Genomic DNA, 15,983 nt, shown 5'->3' on the forward strand with positions numbered 1-15,983 from the left:
CTAACATTAGCATTTCCTCTGTGGGTCATTTCTATGGCTCTTTGGCTGCATAGTACTTGGCCTAAAGAATATTCATAGTGTAGCACTGCAAAGGTTTGGCTGGAAGAGTATTTGGATGCAGATTTCAAATATGGATGTGTGGATTTCTTTTGCACTGTTATTCAGGAAATCTTACTGTGCACAGTGGGCTAAGTTATTCTTCCATTTACGCCCATGTTTCCCCCCTGAACTCAGTGGGGTATAGCAGAGGACAGAATCTTGTTCTGCTCAGACAATGGCAGTACATAGGCATTGCCTGGCCTATTTGGGAGACGCATGAGGAAACTGCCTTAAGTCCATTCTTCCCATACTGATATGTCATTGCTGATGCCTAAACAACTGCTGCTAAAGCACACTCTAGGCCTGTATGAAAAAGAGCGTTCACTGGATGTTCCTATCTCAAGTAGTATTAATCAATCTCCAGCCCTCCGAGCTGTACTTCAGCAGGAAAAGAACAGTGAAGGCGCCCTATGGCACTGGAGTGTGAACAATAAAAGTAAACGACAGGAGTGTGGCAGATGATTCTGTGCAATGTTACTGCTCTTGAAACCATGAATGGGATGGGGAGGCCAGAGTCAGGTGGACAGTTGAGCCCCCACCCAGAGCAAGTGAGTGAGGTTCTCTTTGATTGGTTTCAAACCCATGGCTGTTGAAGAAAAGCACATGAAACTAGCGTCCAAGCATGCCTGCTGCTGAAAAGCCTGTGTGCTCACCTAATATGTTGGGGAAATAGTTCATCAGCAGTTCATCCATGTGAAAACATAACCCCTGTCATCCAGCCAAGGGTGATCTGCAGTGTAAGTGCCCGTCATGCAAATTAAAGCTGCCTCTGGGCTGCTTTAACTCATGCATCCAAATTACCCCAAGTTTTCTTTAAAAAAAAAAAAATACGTGGAGAATACGATTAACCTGTTTGTTTGGGCCAGTTTGTTTTCTTATCCACCTGTCTCTGGCCTCCCCATCCCATTCATGGTTTCTGAAAGCAGCACTAAATTCTAGGAAGAGGAGAAGGAGTCTGTGTGATTGATGTTAGAGAGCCTTGGGAGGTGTCACTCAAAAGATACCATGATTCTTATTTGAGTTCGGGAAGGGCTCAAAATCTTTGCAGCCCTTTTTCCTTGACATTTTCCATATTAATAATGAATTATGGGCACTTGTTATTATGGCTTAAACCTAGTGCTATTTTCCTGTAAGAGAGAGCATCAATATTACTGCAGTCCAGTATTTTACTATATAATGTACTGAACTGCTCTGTTGAGTGCTTATTTGTTTGATTAATTTTTGTTTTCGACCAAGGTTTGCTTTAAGCGAGACTTTAATCACAGTGTAGTCATTTAAGAATAAGTTATAAAATTATAGCTGTATAATATTCATTCTATGAGATCTGGAATGACCAAATGCATCATTCAGATACACTGCTCCAGGATGCTTTCATCACATTCCCTAATACCTAAAATTGACTAAAATTAATCTGCACTCTTTTTCACATTGCAGGTGCTAGAAAGATTGTTTCAGAAGGGATTTAACATGGCAGCTTCGTGTGGTGGAGGGGTAGATTCCTCCCAGTTCAGTGAATATGTGCTGTGCCGTGAGGACAGAAGACCACAACCCACCCCAACAATCAGAATAAAGCAAGAACCCCTGGACTAGAACCAACCCTTCCTCCTTTGTAACCATAGAAGTGTTTAATAGTCCCTTATGTGAAACACTAAGGATTTGCAAAACAGTATTAGCAAACAAATTGTGATTTTATGTTGCCAATTAGTGATATTCGAAAACTACCTGTCACATAGCCAGCCATGAAACACATTTGAAAAACCCACCTGTTTGTTTTTCATGATGAACAACTGAGCATGCTCAGCGTACAAGGCTTTGTGGGAATGTACTTTCAACCGAACAGCTGTGATGTTGAAAAAGGCAAAGCTTGACAAAGTACTGACCCTTGATTGGGCTTCTGCAGAAAGACCAATTAAAGCAATTTGAATATGTCAGCTGGAAAACAACAGTTCTTTTGACAGCACCCCTTCCCGCCTCAGTGATATTCTAAGGCAACGAAACAGGGTCCACCAAAAGAAAGATGGTACCTTAAACACTGCACTGAGTATCTTCCCTGTCTGAATGCCACACTTCTCTCATATCAGATGTGTTTTACACCTCCATACGTTATGTTACATTTCTGTGATTGTAACTCATTTGTGCTAGCAAATGGCTTATTTTTATAAAACTTTACAACTGAAATAACTCTGCGTACAGAATATAAAATCAGAGAAGGACCAATTCATAGTCATCTGGTGCTCAGTACTTTAAGCACAATTGAGGACTAGTTGTTGGTAATATGTGCAAAAGTAGGGATTTTTTAGTAAGGCCATGTGACATCAAAAGGGCATAGCACAGGCCCCAAAAGTGGAGTTATAGTTCTTTTGAGATGCCAATTTTGTTTTCTTCTTTCTCTCAGAGTTTCAGTGTTTTGCATCATCAGTGGAGTGGTGGTTCTGCCAAGCATTTGCCAAAGCATCTGCCATTACCCTTTGTTATTCGTTTACTGAACATACTTAAAACCCACGTACAGGAGCAGGAGTTAACCATTTTGGACACCCCTTATTCTCCGTGGCCCTGGAATTTGTACAAACGATAATAAAGCCCCATACTTCTCTCTGTCTGACAGGAGCAGGCCAGGTTTTGTTTAGATATTTTTCATTCTATTAATTTTGAACTACCATTAAAATACTGATTTTATAGCTGCCCTGTATCTGTGTATTTTTCGCTTTAAAGAAGCCATTTGTCTGTAAGCGGTTATTGTTCCTTTAACAAATACAGTATCAATTCTTCTGACTTATGCAGTTTCCTTAACACAGGAGATAGCATTGTGTTTGCAGGTGCAAGTATATAAATAGCATTCTGCTAAATCCTGTTTACTGCTGTTTAGCATGATTGGGTCCTCAATAACTAATTCATGTGTTAATCGCAATTTAGGTTCTCCCACAATAATTTATAGAATACTGTTGTAGATGCTGAATTTTAATTAAAACTGTTTTTAGATGCGTAGCTATATAGAACAAGGGACAGAGTATTAAATAGCAATACTTGACAATTCTGTTTCTCTAATGCCATCTGATTACTTGGGCAGAAATTAGGACTTGGAGTTTAACACTACATTTTTCAAAAGTGCCGAGTGCCAGGTGCCCATGCTGGAGACTGAACATGGCTCTGATTTTTGGAAAATGCCCTCTGAAAAATCAGGCCTCTTCAAATTGCCCCAGATTGGGCACCCAAAATCACAAGTCACTCGTGAAAATCTTAGCCTACTGGCCTGCTGCCTTAGCAGAACAGTTGACGGTCATTTGGCCAAATCTGTCTAAAGATTTTTAAAGTTATTTTATTTCATGGTTTTATGCTTGCTTGACACACTACACAAAATTGCTAGGTACTGCCATATTTGAAAAGATGGCACTACGTTACCTTTCTATGTAAGATATCTGTAGAATTGTATATTATACATTTAATATTGTAAAAAAATTTAACGTATAATTGTCATGTATTTGTGTATACACATTTCTGATACACACCTTCATGCCATAAACATTTCTGTAAAGTAAAAGATCAAAACTGCAGCAAGTAGAATGAACACTCACTTTATCTCCCACACTCTTCAAGAGAGGTCAGAAGCTTGGGCTGTATTTCCTCTGACCTTTGACTGAGTTCAGCTTATTGTAGCCATCTCTTCAAAAACAATGTTTATTGGTTCTATAGATTTTAGTTCAACTTCTGTTCAAATTCTCCTTAAAGCATCAGTTTAGCTCCTAACTTTTACCATGTATATTCTGGTTTTGTGTTCATTTCCTGAGCAGGGTGATTCAGAGATAAGTGGAGGCTGAACCCTTATATGTCTGCGCATACTGTTCCATTCATTAACATTCAGCTGGGAGAGGAAAGCTCTTCTGTAGTTACGGTACATTCAGGCTTCAGGAGTATGGGCCAATCCTGCAGTCCTTACTCAGACTAAACTGCTGAAATCAACAGGAATTTTGGCCTTTGTCCAGGGTGGTATCAGTAGGAACTGATATTAAGCACCTCTTCCAAGGGGGTGAGGATTGTCAGCTCCAGTTGAAGTAAAATGGAAGTTGAAGTGCCCCTGTGCTCCTCTCAGGATCAAGCCCATGGATAGAATGCTTTAGATGTATGTAGAGAGCCATTAAGTATTTGTGGTTTTGTTTGTCTGTTTTTTTCAGTTTGGTGTTCACCGTATTTTTATAGCTCAATAAAGCAGCTATAGTACCGACAGCAGTTTGGTAAGGTGGCATCATAAAAGATTCCAGGCTGCTCCAACTGAGTTAAATGTGAACTTGAGATGGAAAGTTTGAGCCATGACATCACAGCATTAACTGCAAAAGGGCACTGGAGCAAGCAAGGCATATGGAAACAATCACTTCGTTTAGAGAAATATGCTTTTTTTTTTTAAAAGGAAAAGTTAAGCGAGGACATGTTCTTTTAGTTAGCGACTGCAGGTCACTGATTTAATGTTTATTACAGTTTCATTTGTATCTCTTTTACTTTTTTATATCCCTGTATTCTAAAGTAGCAATATCAGCAAAAACTGATGTGAATTTTTACTTCTGTCCTAAACCAGAGTAACACAACTTGATTAAGAACATTGCTCAGTGTCATGTAAAACAGTTTTTAAAATATCATCACGTCTAGTAAAACTGTGGTTTGCAGACAGCGAATGCTTTTCGTTTGAACGCCGAAAAGTAAACATACCTTGTTTTTTAATCTAATTTCACTGAACGTAATTGGTTGGAATCTTTGCTGAGCACTGAAACTGTGGTTTTGAAAACTTCAGTCTTCTCTAGCACTTTTACATGTACTGTTCTGTGCCACTGTGCTCCCAAGTCTGCCAGAAAAGTGAAAGGAAAATGTTATGTTGTGCTTATTGGACAAATCTTTAAGAAAGCAAATGTTGTGTGCATTCATTGACTGTATTTAATAGCATCAAGGTTTGTTGACAGTTTTATTAGATGTTTGACAAAGAATAAGAATCAGCACAACAGAACATTAAATACTCAGTTTAAGTATTTCTTTGTGGGTATTGTTAATATTTTAATGCAAAATGTTTTTGAACAGTGCTTAAAAACTACAAGACAATGTGAAACTGAAATTAATGTTTGATAAATTAATACTGTATGTCACTCAAATGTGTTACTTTAGTAAATTGTTTTATTTCTTTATAAAATAAGTACAAATAAGGAAGTATGTTTTCACACAAATTGGGGTATTTACGAGTATGTACAGAAATAATCAAAATAACATAATTCTAATAAACATAAGGTCTTTATAAACAATATGTACACATTATCAATACATTTAAAACATAATTTTACACTTCCTGGCCTTAAATACGTTATGAATAATCTTTTGGCTAAATAGCAGCAGTATCAATTTTGTTCTGCTTTTAACAAACCTTTAAAATATAATTAAAATTTTTGTTTTTAAAACTATTGGACAGATAGTTCTGTTTGTGCTTTCAGTATTGTTTCCCATCCAAAAAAAAAAAATACTGCCTCAAAAATGTGGCAAGTACAAACATAGTAAAAATTGAAAATGTAAATAAGGAAATGACTCCCTTCCATAGTTACTGAAAATACTGTTATGTCTGAACTATAACTGGTGTCCACTTGCTTACTGAATACTTATCCAAAGCCTATTAAGAAGACTCCCATTGGCTTTGGTAACTTACACTCTAGTCCAGCAAAGCATTTTAAGCACGTGTGTGTATACTTACACCTATTCACATGCTGAAAGTTACATACATTTTCTGGATTGGGGTCTCAAGGTCTGATCATGCAAGGCAAGGTCAACTCCCAGTGACTTCTGTGATGATCCTGAGGACTTAATACTGCTCCCACTGACTCCAATGAGAGCAGGACTGGCCCCTCTATAACACAACTATTTTTGACAGTGACTTTAAAAATCAGTGTAGAATACTCTAAAATCTTTACTCTCTCATTTTTAAAACCACAATTAGACCGTACTCTTCACAATAAATAAAAAGATTTTTTTAAAATAAAAAACCAACTCGGATTCATGTAACTAAGCAGCTGCTACAAATGTGCAAAAGGTTGAGCAGATTTAGAAAACAACTGGAAGCTATTCAAGGTAACTCAGCTGGGACCTGAATGCACAGATTTCATACACTTAGGTATTGGCTCAGGAAATGAGTAGTAAAAGCAAAAATCATGACTATAAAAATTTGTGGGAGTGTAGGATGGCTACTCTTTCAGCTGTGCAAAAAATTGCAATGATAACTAATCTAAAATGGTAATAGGCATCATAGTGGTTAGTCTATGAAAACAGTGCTAGTACAAGTTAAGGGAACACAGAAAAGCTAGCACTGTAATTGAACATACTGCTAATAAAACAAATACCATCCTTCGGGCCCAATCCTACAAACCCTTCTTGCAAGTTGCCCAGTGTCATCAGTGGGATGACTTGTGTAAGCATTTGCAATCAGGCTCTGAATTTGTATAAACTTCCTCTCATCTACTCTGGGTAGCCTCATCTAAAAATGGCCAAATGCCATAAAACTTTAAGCATGGATCATATCCATGGATTTAACCTCTTTAAAAACCTTTTGCACATTTTCATTTCTTTCTTTCATTTTATGTAAGGGGGATTTATTGTATGTGTCTGACAACTTTGCAAAAACAAACTACTGGAACTCTGACATCTGAAAAAAAAGAAGGCACGTTCAAATTACAGATTTTCAATGCAGGTTGAGCTCCTCTATGAGGAAATCAGTACAATTCTTGGCTTTATTTAAGCAAAGCTCTGTAGAGCAGGAGAGAATGGCTAGTTTCTCTTTCCTGTTCCATGTAAAAGATGAAGTCCCTGAGGTTTACTCGAGTTATTTTCTGTCGTGCATACTGTCTGGATGAAGGAGACCCAAAACCAGCCTGACCTCCACTGGTCATGCCCAAAGCCTGTAAGAGAAATAAAGACCATTAATGTTCTACAGCAGAACAAAGATTCTTTTCACTTTCAGGCTATATGGATTTAACGGATTTTTTTTTTAGCATCCTAAATTGGTAACTATGAGCCTAACCCTTACACGCGTGAGAAACTTTACGATTGTGAGTAGTCCCACTGAGTTAATGTGAGTAAAGCTACCCACATGCATTCATGTTTATGAGATTGGGCCCTCCCTGTTCATGCAAAACACAAATTCATCTCTAGTTAACTCCATTTAAGTCAATCAAGTTACACAAGAGAAATATTTGGCTCATTAAATGTCAAAAGTCTTTTTCGAAGCTAGCTTAGTAGCAGTACTTCGGTCATTGTAGAAGGCTGGTGTGTAAGTCTGAATCATGTTCCCGGTTCCTTGTACCCAGGACTGGAAGAATGTGCTGGGTGTATATCAACATGTGGCTAGTTTGATTACTCTAATAGCTGAATGGCTGGGCAGTTGAGTCTGAACCAGACTCTGATACTCTCCTCTGGGCTGCACCAACACAGGCCCAAGGTGATAAGAGACTGAAGCAATTTTGCTAGCGGGCACAATCAATCCTCAGCTGGTAGATGGACAAAAACCTGGCATGAGAGGAAGCCTCCGGCAGTATGAGTAGTGCAGACAAGCATTGGTAAAAACATTTTTGAAGCCAAGTTAAATAGTTTCTGTACCTAACTAGTCCAGGGCTAGCTGGCCCTCTGTGCAGAGATGAGTTTCACTCACTATACCTGCCTCAATTACTGATCTTAAAACCAGAGCACTAAATTATCAAGATCTAAGAACTCAGTCCACAATTTATAGCCCCTTTAGAATGTTATTGGTTCTAGAATGGAAAGCCTGCTACACCGGAACATCGAGGATTTTTCTATTTAGTCCACTGTTGGTTTGTAAAACTTTTCATTGCTTCCAGTTGATTTTTAACGAAGAAAAATATTAAACAACTTCGAAAATAAGGCTTTGAAATATCTAAAATATTTTGAAAATTTTCTAGAATGTTTTTGAAGAGTTCTAGATGGTTTTGAAATCCAAAACTTACCTGGATTCATCCATTCTTCAAAATACTCCCAGGGTGGTTTTTTTTTAAGAAGATAAAAAGTTTAATATTCAAGGATCTTTATTGTAGCACATTATAAAACATTTACCTATATGCAACTTTAGTCTGAAGAATAAGAGGAAAAATACAGTACATTCTGAATGAGTGGCTCATTTCTTCACTGCCTTTCTCTTCACTCACCTTGAGAGAGAGAGACTCACTTTCATGACTATACTGCTCATAAGTTATTTCTCCTCTGTCCAGTTCTTAAACTACTGTGAATGGGGCAAATCCTGTTCCCCAGCTACATGAATACAAAAGGTTCTGAATGTAGTGGAACAAATGTGGACATGCTGTATAGGATGGGGGATGGGCAGTGGAGATGCCCACAACCACAGTTAATTACAGAGCATTACATCTTGGGAGCTCCCTGTGTGGAATTGTATTTTGAGAATGGGACAATGCAGTCAAAGATTCATCAGCTAAACCTTACCACAAAGAGGGCAATGTTTGTGGCAACTGAAAGGGTTGTTCATCCACACTGAAGCTCGAGGGTCTCTCCAATGGACAGCCTATTTACTCTAGTTGTTTCAAGTCACATTTCGCATTCTTAGCAGGGACTAGCATCACGTGAGCATCTATTTTTACAGTATCACGTATGTGACAGCAATATCCACGTGATAAATTGCAGAACCATATGAAGAAGTGCATGCATTATGCACCTTCTGACGGCCTCTAACCTGCACTCTGATCATTCATCTGTTTCTGCCAGGGCCATTGTCATTATTCCAAAACTCCAAAAAGCCAACTTTTTTTCCAATTAACCTGATTCAGACATGTTTTCCTCCTTTCCCCCTCCTACAAATTATGCTGGCTTGAAGTCCAGCACAGTTAATGCTGGACAAGTGACAGACTTATTTGTGAGAAAATGAAACTATTCCAAACTCATGCTGATAATAACTTTATACTATCATAGCATGTCAGTTTAGACACGTATTGCAACTATAAAGTATTAATACAATGAAACGATCTAATTTTCTCAAAAATTTTCTTCATAGAAAGCTTTCTTTCCAAAAAAAAAAAAAAAAGCAGACAAATTCTGTTATTTTTTTAATAGTCTGAAAACCACTGTAGCAAATAACTACTGTGTGTTCCCTGGTCAAAGTGGCTGGAATGAAGATAAAATAAATTACACTTGTTACATTTATTTTCTGAAATATTTAATTTTTTGTTGGAAAGATCATATTTTTTATTATAGCTGGCAGAGTAACCTGAAAGCAAGGTTTGTGTTTTCAAAACAGCGCCAATATTGTAAGACATTAAGCTATCCAATGCCATTTTGTGATTTGGTTTTACAATGTGGATTTTTATGAACAATTTTAGACAACAAAAACTGCATTTAAATCAACAGCACATTAATTTATAACTGTCAATGCAACCCCTAATTTAGAATGACACCAATTTCTGTTTGGTGTTGTACTGTACTTAAAATCATTCTGTAATGCTCCATATGGCAAAAACATACACTATTAATTGCCACAGACTTTTAAAATTATTTGCAAGAATGCAAACACAGGTAAAACTAATTGCCAAGTATAGTAGGATTTAAGTAATGCATATCTGACCACAAACACACCACATTTTTATCAGTGTGATAGATTTTTCATTAACAAGCTCTGTGTTGCCTGTATCCATAGCAACTAATAAAGGAGTCACAAAGATAAAAGCTCTAATAAAAACATAAATGGCTGGAAACTGTTTACATCCCTTATTTCATAGCCTACCACATCCAAGCTATCACAGAATCATACCCATTTCAGTGTATATATCATAACTATTTGTGTAAAGCAATGAACTACTGTTTTTAATGCAAGAGGAACCTTTAGAAGACAGGATTTAAATCAGGAAAATATTTACATTTCAGTTTGTTCTGCCCCTTCATTTAGAAAGGACATACAGAAATTGGCTATGGGCAACTTCATTTCTCTATCCCCTATTCCATTTTCTGTTGTCCAGCCTTGCTGCTCCGTCCCACACTATGGTGGTGGTGGTGGGGCGCTTATATTCACTTTTCAGGTTGCAAATCTCAGAGAATAAGAAGACAGTACAGAGCAGTTGGCTTCTCCTCTGTGAGGCTCCACGCATTTTGTTTGTGCTTTGCCCATGCACAGGCTGCAACGTAACACTCAAAAGTGAATCAAGTACCTTCATTTTGCAGTGGTCCAGAGAGCAGAATGGCAAACAGAGGCTCAGGAAATCAAATACAGAAGCAAGCATTCAAAACATGGTATCGCCATGTTCTCTGCAGAGACTGGCCCACGGAAGTCAATAGGAATCTCTCTCTAGACTTCCATAGCCTTTTGCTCAGACCCCAGCAGGGCAGATGGCTGTGCATATATCTAGGCTTTTTAATGATACTGTTGGATTGCCAAACTGTCTGAGAAAGTGAGATTTGAACCTATGATCTAAAAGAAATGGCAGAAAAGGTTAACTCTGTTACTTTGGCCTATTTAAGGGCACATTTGAGGCATTTTGAACTCATTTCCCATTTAATGCAGCATATGGGACATATTTCTCAGCTTGTCTTCTGCATTTATGATTGTCTCCTATAAGAAAACAGACATTTCAGGAAAAGTAGAACAAAAATGATGGAAACAAAATACTGTTCAAAGCTACACTAGACCACCAGATAAGCACCAAAAATGTTCCAATATGGATGTGACAGAATGTACAAAAACAGACAATTTTTCATTGACATTAATCCAAAACAACACCCACTATCACTGAGACAGAGAGTCAAAATGCCCCTACGAATTAAATTACAGTAACGTCACCAGCTGGACATTAAAAATAGGCTTAACTGCTCACAAAAAGTATGCTACTACCTTTAGCAAGCAGAATTGCCTAATTTACACATGTAACAAAGGATGTATTTTAAGTTATATAACAGGGGTTGCAATATTAACCAATTAAAATTTAACATTTCCCCAAATCTGAAAAAAAAAAATCAAGTTTTAAAAAAAGGTAAAGAACTGTGGAGATACACTGTGAGATTCTAGCTGGGAAATACAAAGACAAGGGCAAGTGCAGAAGACTGCATTTAATATTTTATCCATCCCTCCTTTACCAGAAAACAACTCAGCCTTGACATCTCTCCTTTGAACACAATCTTGAACTGAGGCTATTGCTTCTCTGTGACCCAGAGAAACTAAGGCAATAACGATAAAACAGATCTACTAGTTTTCTTCCCAGGCTACATGGCCTGTCCTTGTGGCAGACTAACACTTCAAACCAAAGTCCAGAAGTGGGAATCAAGAAGTAACTCTTCAAAGTAAAGCCAAGACACAGATGCCTGTGGCTCGTGGGGTTCCTAGCTGTCATGTCTGGGTAGGAGAGGGGCAAGGATGGTTGAGGGTCAGACTTCTGTATTTTGACACAGGAATGTAGCTTCAGAAGCAGCAGGGCCTGGAGATTGGAGGGGAGATGTAGGTATGTTTGATAGAGGGGGAAGTAAATGGGGTGAAGATATAGGGAGTCTTGTCTCTCCAATTTCCATTAACTCAACTGAAAGATGGGAAACTGAGGCATGTCTTATCTGGCTTTAAGAGTGAGAGGCCTTTGTGATCAGAGGGTAATCTCTGGGATAAAATTTAGATAGTAAGGTGAAAGAGTACACTGGAAGAGGTGCACTGGAACAGATTGGAGCTACGCGGCAGAGGCACAGTGCAAATAAACAAGCATGTTTGCGAGTTGGGGGAAGTCACTGGAGAAACTGGTTAGAGTTATATCAGCCCCTGTAACTGATGGTGGATGGCAATCATTTGTAAATAAAGTTTGCAATTTAGGGGTCTTGTTAAACCCTGCAACCAGATACAGTTATGGTGAAGAGCGTACTTCTCCATCTCCCCCATGTAAGATGAATGCAGCCATTTGCTTTGGATGTAGACCTTGTCACACTTCCTCATCTCTTTGTCAACCCAAGATTTGACGACTCCACTTGAGACTACACCTTGGGACATTTGGGAAGGTGATCTTTGCCCAGAGCGTAGCATAGTAATTGAAGTCTGAATCTGGAGGTCATAAAAGAACAGGTAAGTCTTCATGTAAAACAAACGTTGCTGCAGGAGGACTGTCACAAGGCAGGACTTCTCCCCAGCTTACTAAGGACTCGCTGCCACGCGCACCATCTCTACGTAGTTTTATTGTCCAACTTAGCACAGTTGCTCAGTTCACCCTGGGTTACAGGGGTTTTTCCCCTTTTAGTTCTCAGGTTCATTCTGCGGCCCCTCCCAGGGACTCTCGCTGTCCTGTGCTCCTGCCTTCCCCTCAGGGGACTCTGGCAGTCCTAGCTCTCCAGGAATCACTACTTCCAGGGAGCAGGCAGTGAAAGCCTCATGCCCACCCCTTTCCTGACCAGCCCTCAGTCTGAATCACCGAGGTTCCCCTGCCTCCCCATCTGGGTCTCTATGTAAACCCAGGTGCCCTCTTTTAAAGCTCAACTGGGGTCAGCTGAGGTGCACTGGTGCTACTAAAGGTGTCATCCTCTGACAAGCACCGTCAACACAAAAGAGAGGGAGTTGCTGGCAAAAGCTTTTCCCTGAGGGCCCCTTGACTCTGGAACATGGTCCCAACACCTTGCTCTGCCAGAGCCTGGGTGTGTTAGGCTCTCATTTCTTTGGGGCATTTGAGGAGGGGCTTGCTAACTGTAGTGTAGCAGAGTGGGAATGAACTAGGATTATGTGGTTCTCCATGGATTTTAGCAGTTCAATGCATTTATTGATTATTGTTTTGTTTCAATATTAGAAGTCCCAAAGCCTGGGGAAGGTGATTGTAGTTGTATGCTTGAAAAAAAATCTAAGTCAATAAAGATGTAGCAAAGTAAAGCGGACATATACATAGTGAGCTAGAGAATGCAGGGAAGAATAGAGAAGTACAGAACTGTGGCTTAGAGGCTACTGCAGGGAACCGGAAGTCAGGAGACCTAGATTCAAATGCTCAATCTGCCACTGGGTTACTGGATGACCTTGGGAAAGTAAAAAACAATCCCCCCTCCTTTTTGCCTCGGTTTCCCCATCTGTAAAACTAGAAAACCACCTTTGTAGAGTGCTTTTAGATCTGTGACTAAAAGGGGCTTTACAAATGCAAAGTTATTATTATTTATAATTAGCTGTCCCACATAATTTAGGGCTCAATCAGCTCTCAATGAAGTTAATAGGAGTGGTTTCATTGATTTCAATGGGAGATGACTCAAGCTCTTAATCAGAGTAACTACAATGTGTAGTGATATGTAAAAAATGACCTTTTAACAGCACCTCAGAGATTAACAGTACTGCATGAAACAATACAATTGTGGCCAAACTCAATCCTACAAAAAGTCTTAATATGCATGATGTAGGGTCTTTACAAAAGGTTTGTTTTCTAATACTATTCCTCACCAAAAGCCACCATTGAGCCTTTCGAATCAGCAGCATTTATAAAAATGCATTAAAGTCCATTATTTCTTTAGGAAGCCAGTGATTTTCATGTGCAAACATTTTTGGCTCATACTAGTTCAGTGCAACTGCTCCTAACTACGTGGTTCTGGCACGCGCTTGCTTGTTACACCCTCTTTGATGCAAATACATCTCATTTCCCCTGGGCATATAAACACACACCTCACCCTGCAGTCAAACATCAGAAAAACTGTTTTGCACGAGTATTTACAAGCACCTTAAATACCAACACAATTGCAACATTTCACAGACAGCGTGCAGTAATTTTTAATGTCACGAAATAACGAGGAAGGTTAAGCATACTGAGCCATGATGTTTAGAAAATTCTCTCATTAAATGTGATTCTTTCAATAGATATGATTCAGACTGAGAAAAGTGGGCGGCTATTACAAGAAGAAAGCTTTCTGATGTTTCCTTGCCTTAATATATGGCTTTGTTTAACATGATATAGTACCATATTACAATGGAAACAGTCAGCTTTATAAAACTACTTCACCTCAAAAACTTCCAGCTGGAAGAGACTGGCATTCACTACCAATTTGTCCACCTTTTCTTGTAAGAGAGCATTACCCACAAAAACACAACCTGATCTCTGGCAGAAATTGATTACGCAACACTATTTCTAAAACAGAGAGTAACAAACTTGGCAGGAGATCAGTGCCCTAGACTGCCTGAATGGAAATGAGTGATGCAGGGTTATGTCTAGCTTTGCCCACTGAAGGGGATTAGCTCAGGGTGCTCAACTGCCTGAGCACCAATAGGTCATTCTCACAGAGATATCAGTCCATTTGAAAAGTTTCAGTTCCCTAAATCAATTTATCCACACAGTCGCATGCATAATTACTGTTAGCAAGAGCAAGTGAAGTTCTGCCTGCACAGCGATTTGTCTTTGGGTTGTGCAAAGAAAGCGGCTTTCTGATGGCTGCCATTCATTAATGAGAGAGACAAGGTGGGAGACATAATATCTTTTATTGGACCAACTTCTGTTGGTGGGAGAGACAAGCTTTTGAGCCTACACAGAGGTCTTCAGGTCTGGCTTGTCTCTCCCACCAACAGAAGTTGCTCCAAAAAGAAGATGTTTCTTCACCCACCTTGTCTCTCTAATGTCCTACCTGCCTACAACAACACTGCATGCATTCATTAATAATGACAGTCATTTGGCTGGTTACCTGGGACTCTTCACCTCTAGTAGATGGTACTTTATCGCTGCGGAACATGCTGGCTGTTAGGACTGTTCTCAAAAAGCACTACTCCCTAACATCAGTCACCAAGTCTTATGTTCTTATTAATTTGTTAAGTTTAAGGTTAAGGCATTTGTTAAGGTTCCTTCCCCACTTTGAACTTTAGGGTACAGATGTGGGGACCTGCATGAAAGACCCCCTAAGCTTATTTTTACCAGCTTAGGTTAAAAACTTTTCCAAGGTACAAGCTTTGCCTTGTCCTTAAACAGTATGCTGCCACCACCAAGCATTTTAAACAAAGAACAGGGAAAGAGACCACTTGGAGACATTTTCCCCCCAAATATTTCCCCCAAGCCCCACACCCCCTTTTCTGAGGAAGGCTGATAACAATTTTTACCAATTGGTACAGATGAACTGTCATAAATATAAAGGGAAGGGTAAACCCCTTTGAAATCCCTCCTGGCCAGGGGAAGCTCCTCTCACCTGTAAAGGGTTAAGAAGCTAAAGGTAACCTCGCTGGCACCTGACCAAAATGACCAATGAGGAGACAAGATACTTTCAAAAGCTGGGAGGAGGGAGAGAAACAAAGGGTTTGTGGGTCTGTCTGTAGTCGTCTTGGCCGGGGACAGAACAGGAATGGAGTCTTAGAACTTTTAGTAAGTAATCTAGCTAGGTATGTGTTAGATTATGATTTCTTTAAATGGCTGAGAAAAGAATTGTGCTGAATAGAATAACTATTTCTGTCTGTGTATCTTTTTTGTAACTTAAGGTTTTGCCTAGAGGGGTTCTCTATGTTTTTTTAATCTAATTACCCTGTAAGATATATACCATCCTGATTTTACAGGGGGGATTTCTTTATTTCTATTTACTTCTATTTTTTATTAAAAGTCTTCTTGTAAAACACTGAATGCTTTTTCATTGTTCTCAGATCCAAGGGTTTGGGTTTGTGGTCACCTATGCAAATTGGTGAGGCTTTTTATCCAACATTTCCCAGGAAAGGGGGGGTGCAAGTGTTGGGAGGATTGTTCATTGTTCTTAAGATCCAAGGGTCTGGGTCTGTGGTCACCTATGCAAATTGGTGAGGCTTTTTACCAAACCTTGTCCAGGAAGTGGGGTGCAAGGTTTTGTGAAGTATTTTGGGGGGAAGGACGCGTCCAAACAGCTCTTCCCCAGTAACCAGTATTAGTTTGGTGGTGGTAGCGGCCATTCCAAGGATAACGGGGGTAATATTTGTT

At 39.3% G+C, this 15,983-nt stretch overlaps 2 protein-coding genes across 15 annotated transcripts in view; one reads left to right on the top strand and one right to left on the bottom strand.

Annotated features, from left to right (window-relative positions):
- Positions 1-5,252, top strand: part of KCTD15 (potassium channel tetramerization domain containing 15) — a 53,284-nt gene extending 48,032 nt beyond the window's left edge. For 6 of the 14 annotated variants that reach the window (XM_084644970.1, XM_084644971.1, XM_084644972.1 and 3 more), the window contains one exon: positions 1,534-5,246. In XM_084644970.1, coding sequence (XP_084501096.1) covers positions 1,534-1,689 — 156 coding nt within the window. In that variant the 3' untranslated portion in view covers positions 1,690-5,246. Of the gene's footprint in view, positions 1-1,533 lie in introns of all 14 variants that reach the window. The other 8 variants (XM_084644964.1, XM_084644976.1, XM_084644963.1 and 5 more) reach the window with 7 other exon arrangements.
- A 310-nt stretch (positions 5,253-5,562) lies between these two features.
- LOC311529159 (transcription initiation factor TFIID subunit 4-like) overlaps positions 5,563-15,983 on the bottom strand; it is a 200,205-nt gene continuing 189,784 nt past the window's right edge. The window contains exon 15 of the mRNA XM_084644905.1: positions 5,563-7,016. Coding sequence (XP_084501031.1) covers positions 6,849-7,016 — 168 coding nt within the window. The 3' untranslated portion in view covers positions 5,563-6,848. The remainder of the gene's footprint in view (positions 7,017-15,983) is intronic.

The sequence above is a fragment of the Lepidochelys olivacea genome, assembly GCF_965140295.1.
Source record: "Lepidochelys olivacea isolate rLepOli2 genome assembly, chromosome: 12".
In the NCBI taxonomy this organism is placed as follows: Eukaryota; Metazoa; Chordata; order Testudines; family Cheloniidae; genus Lepidochelys; species Lepidochelys olivacea.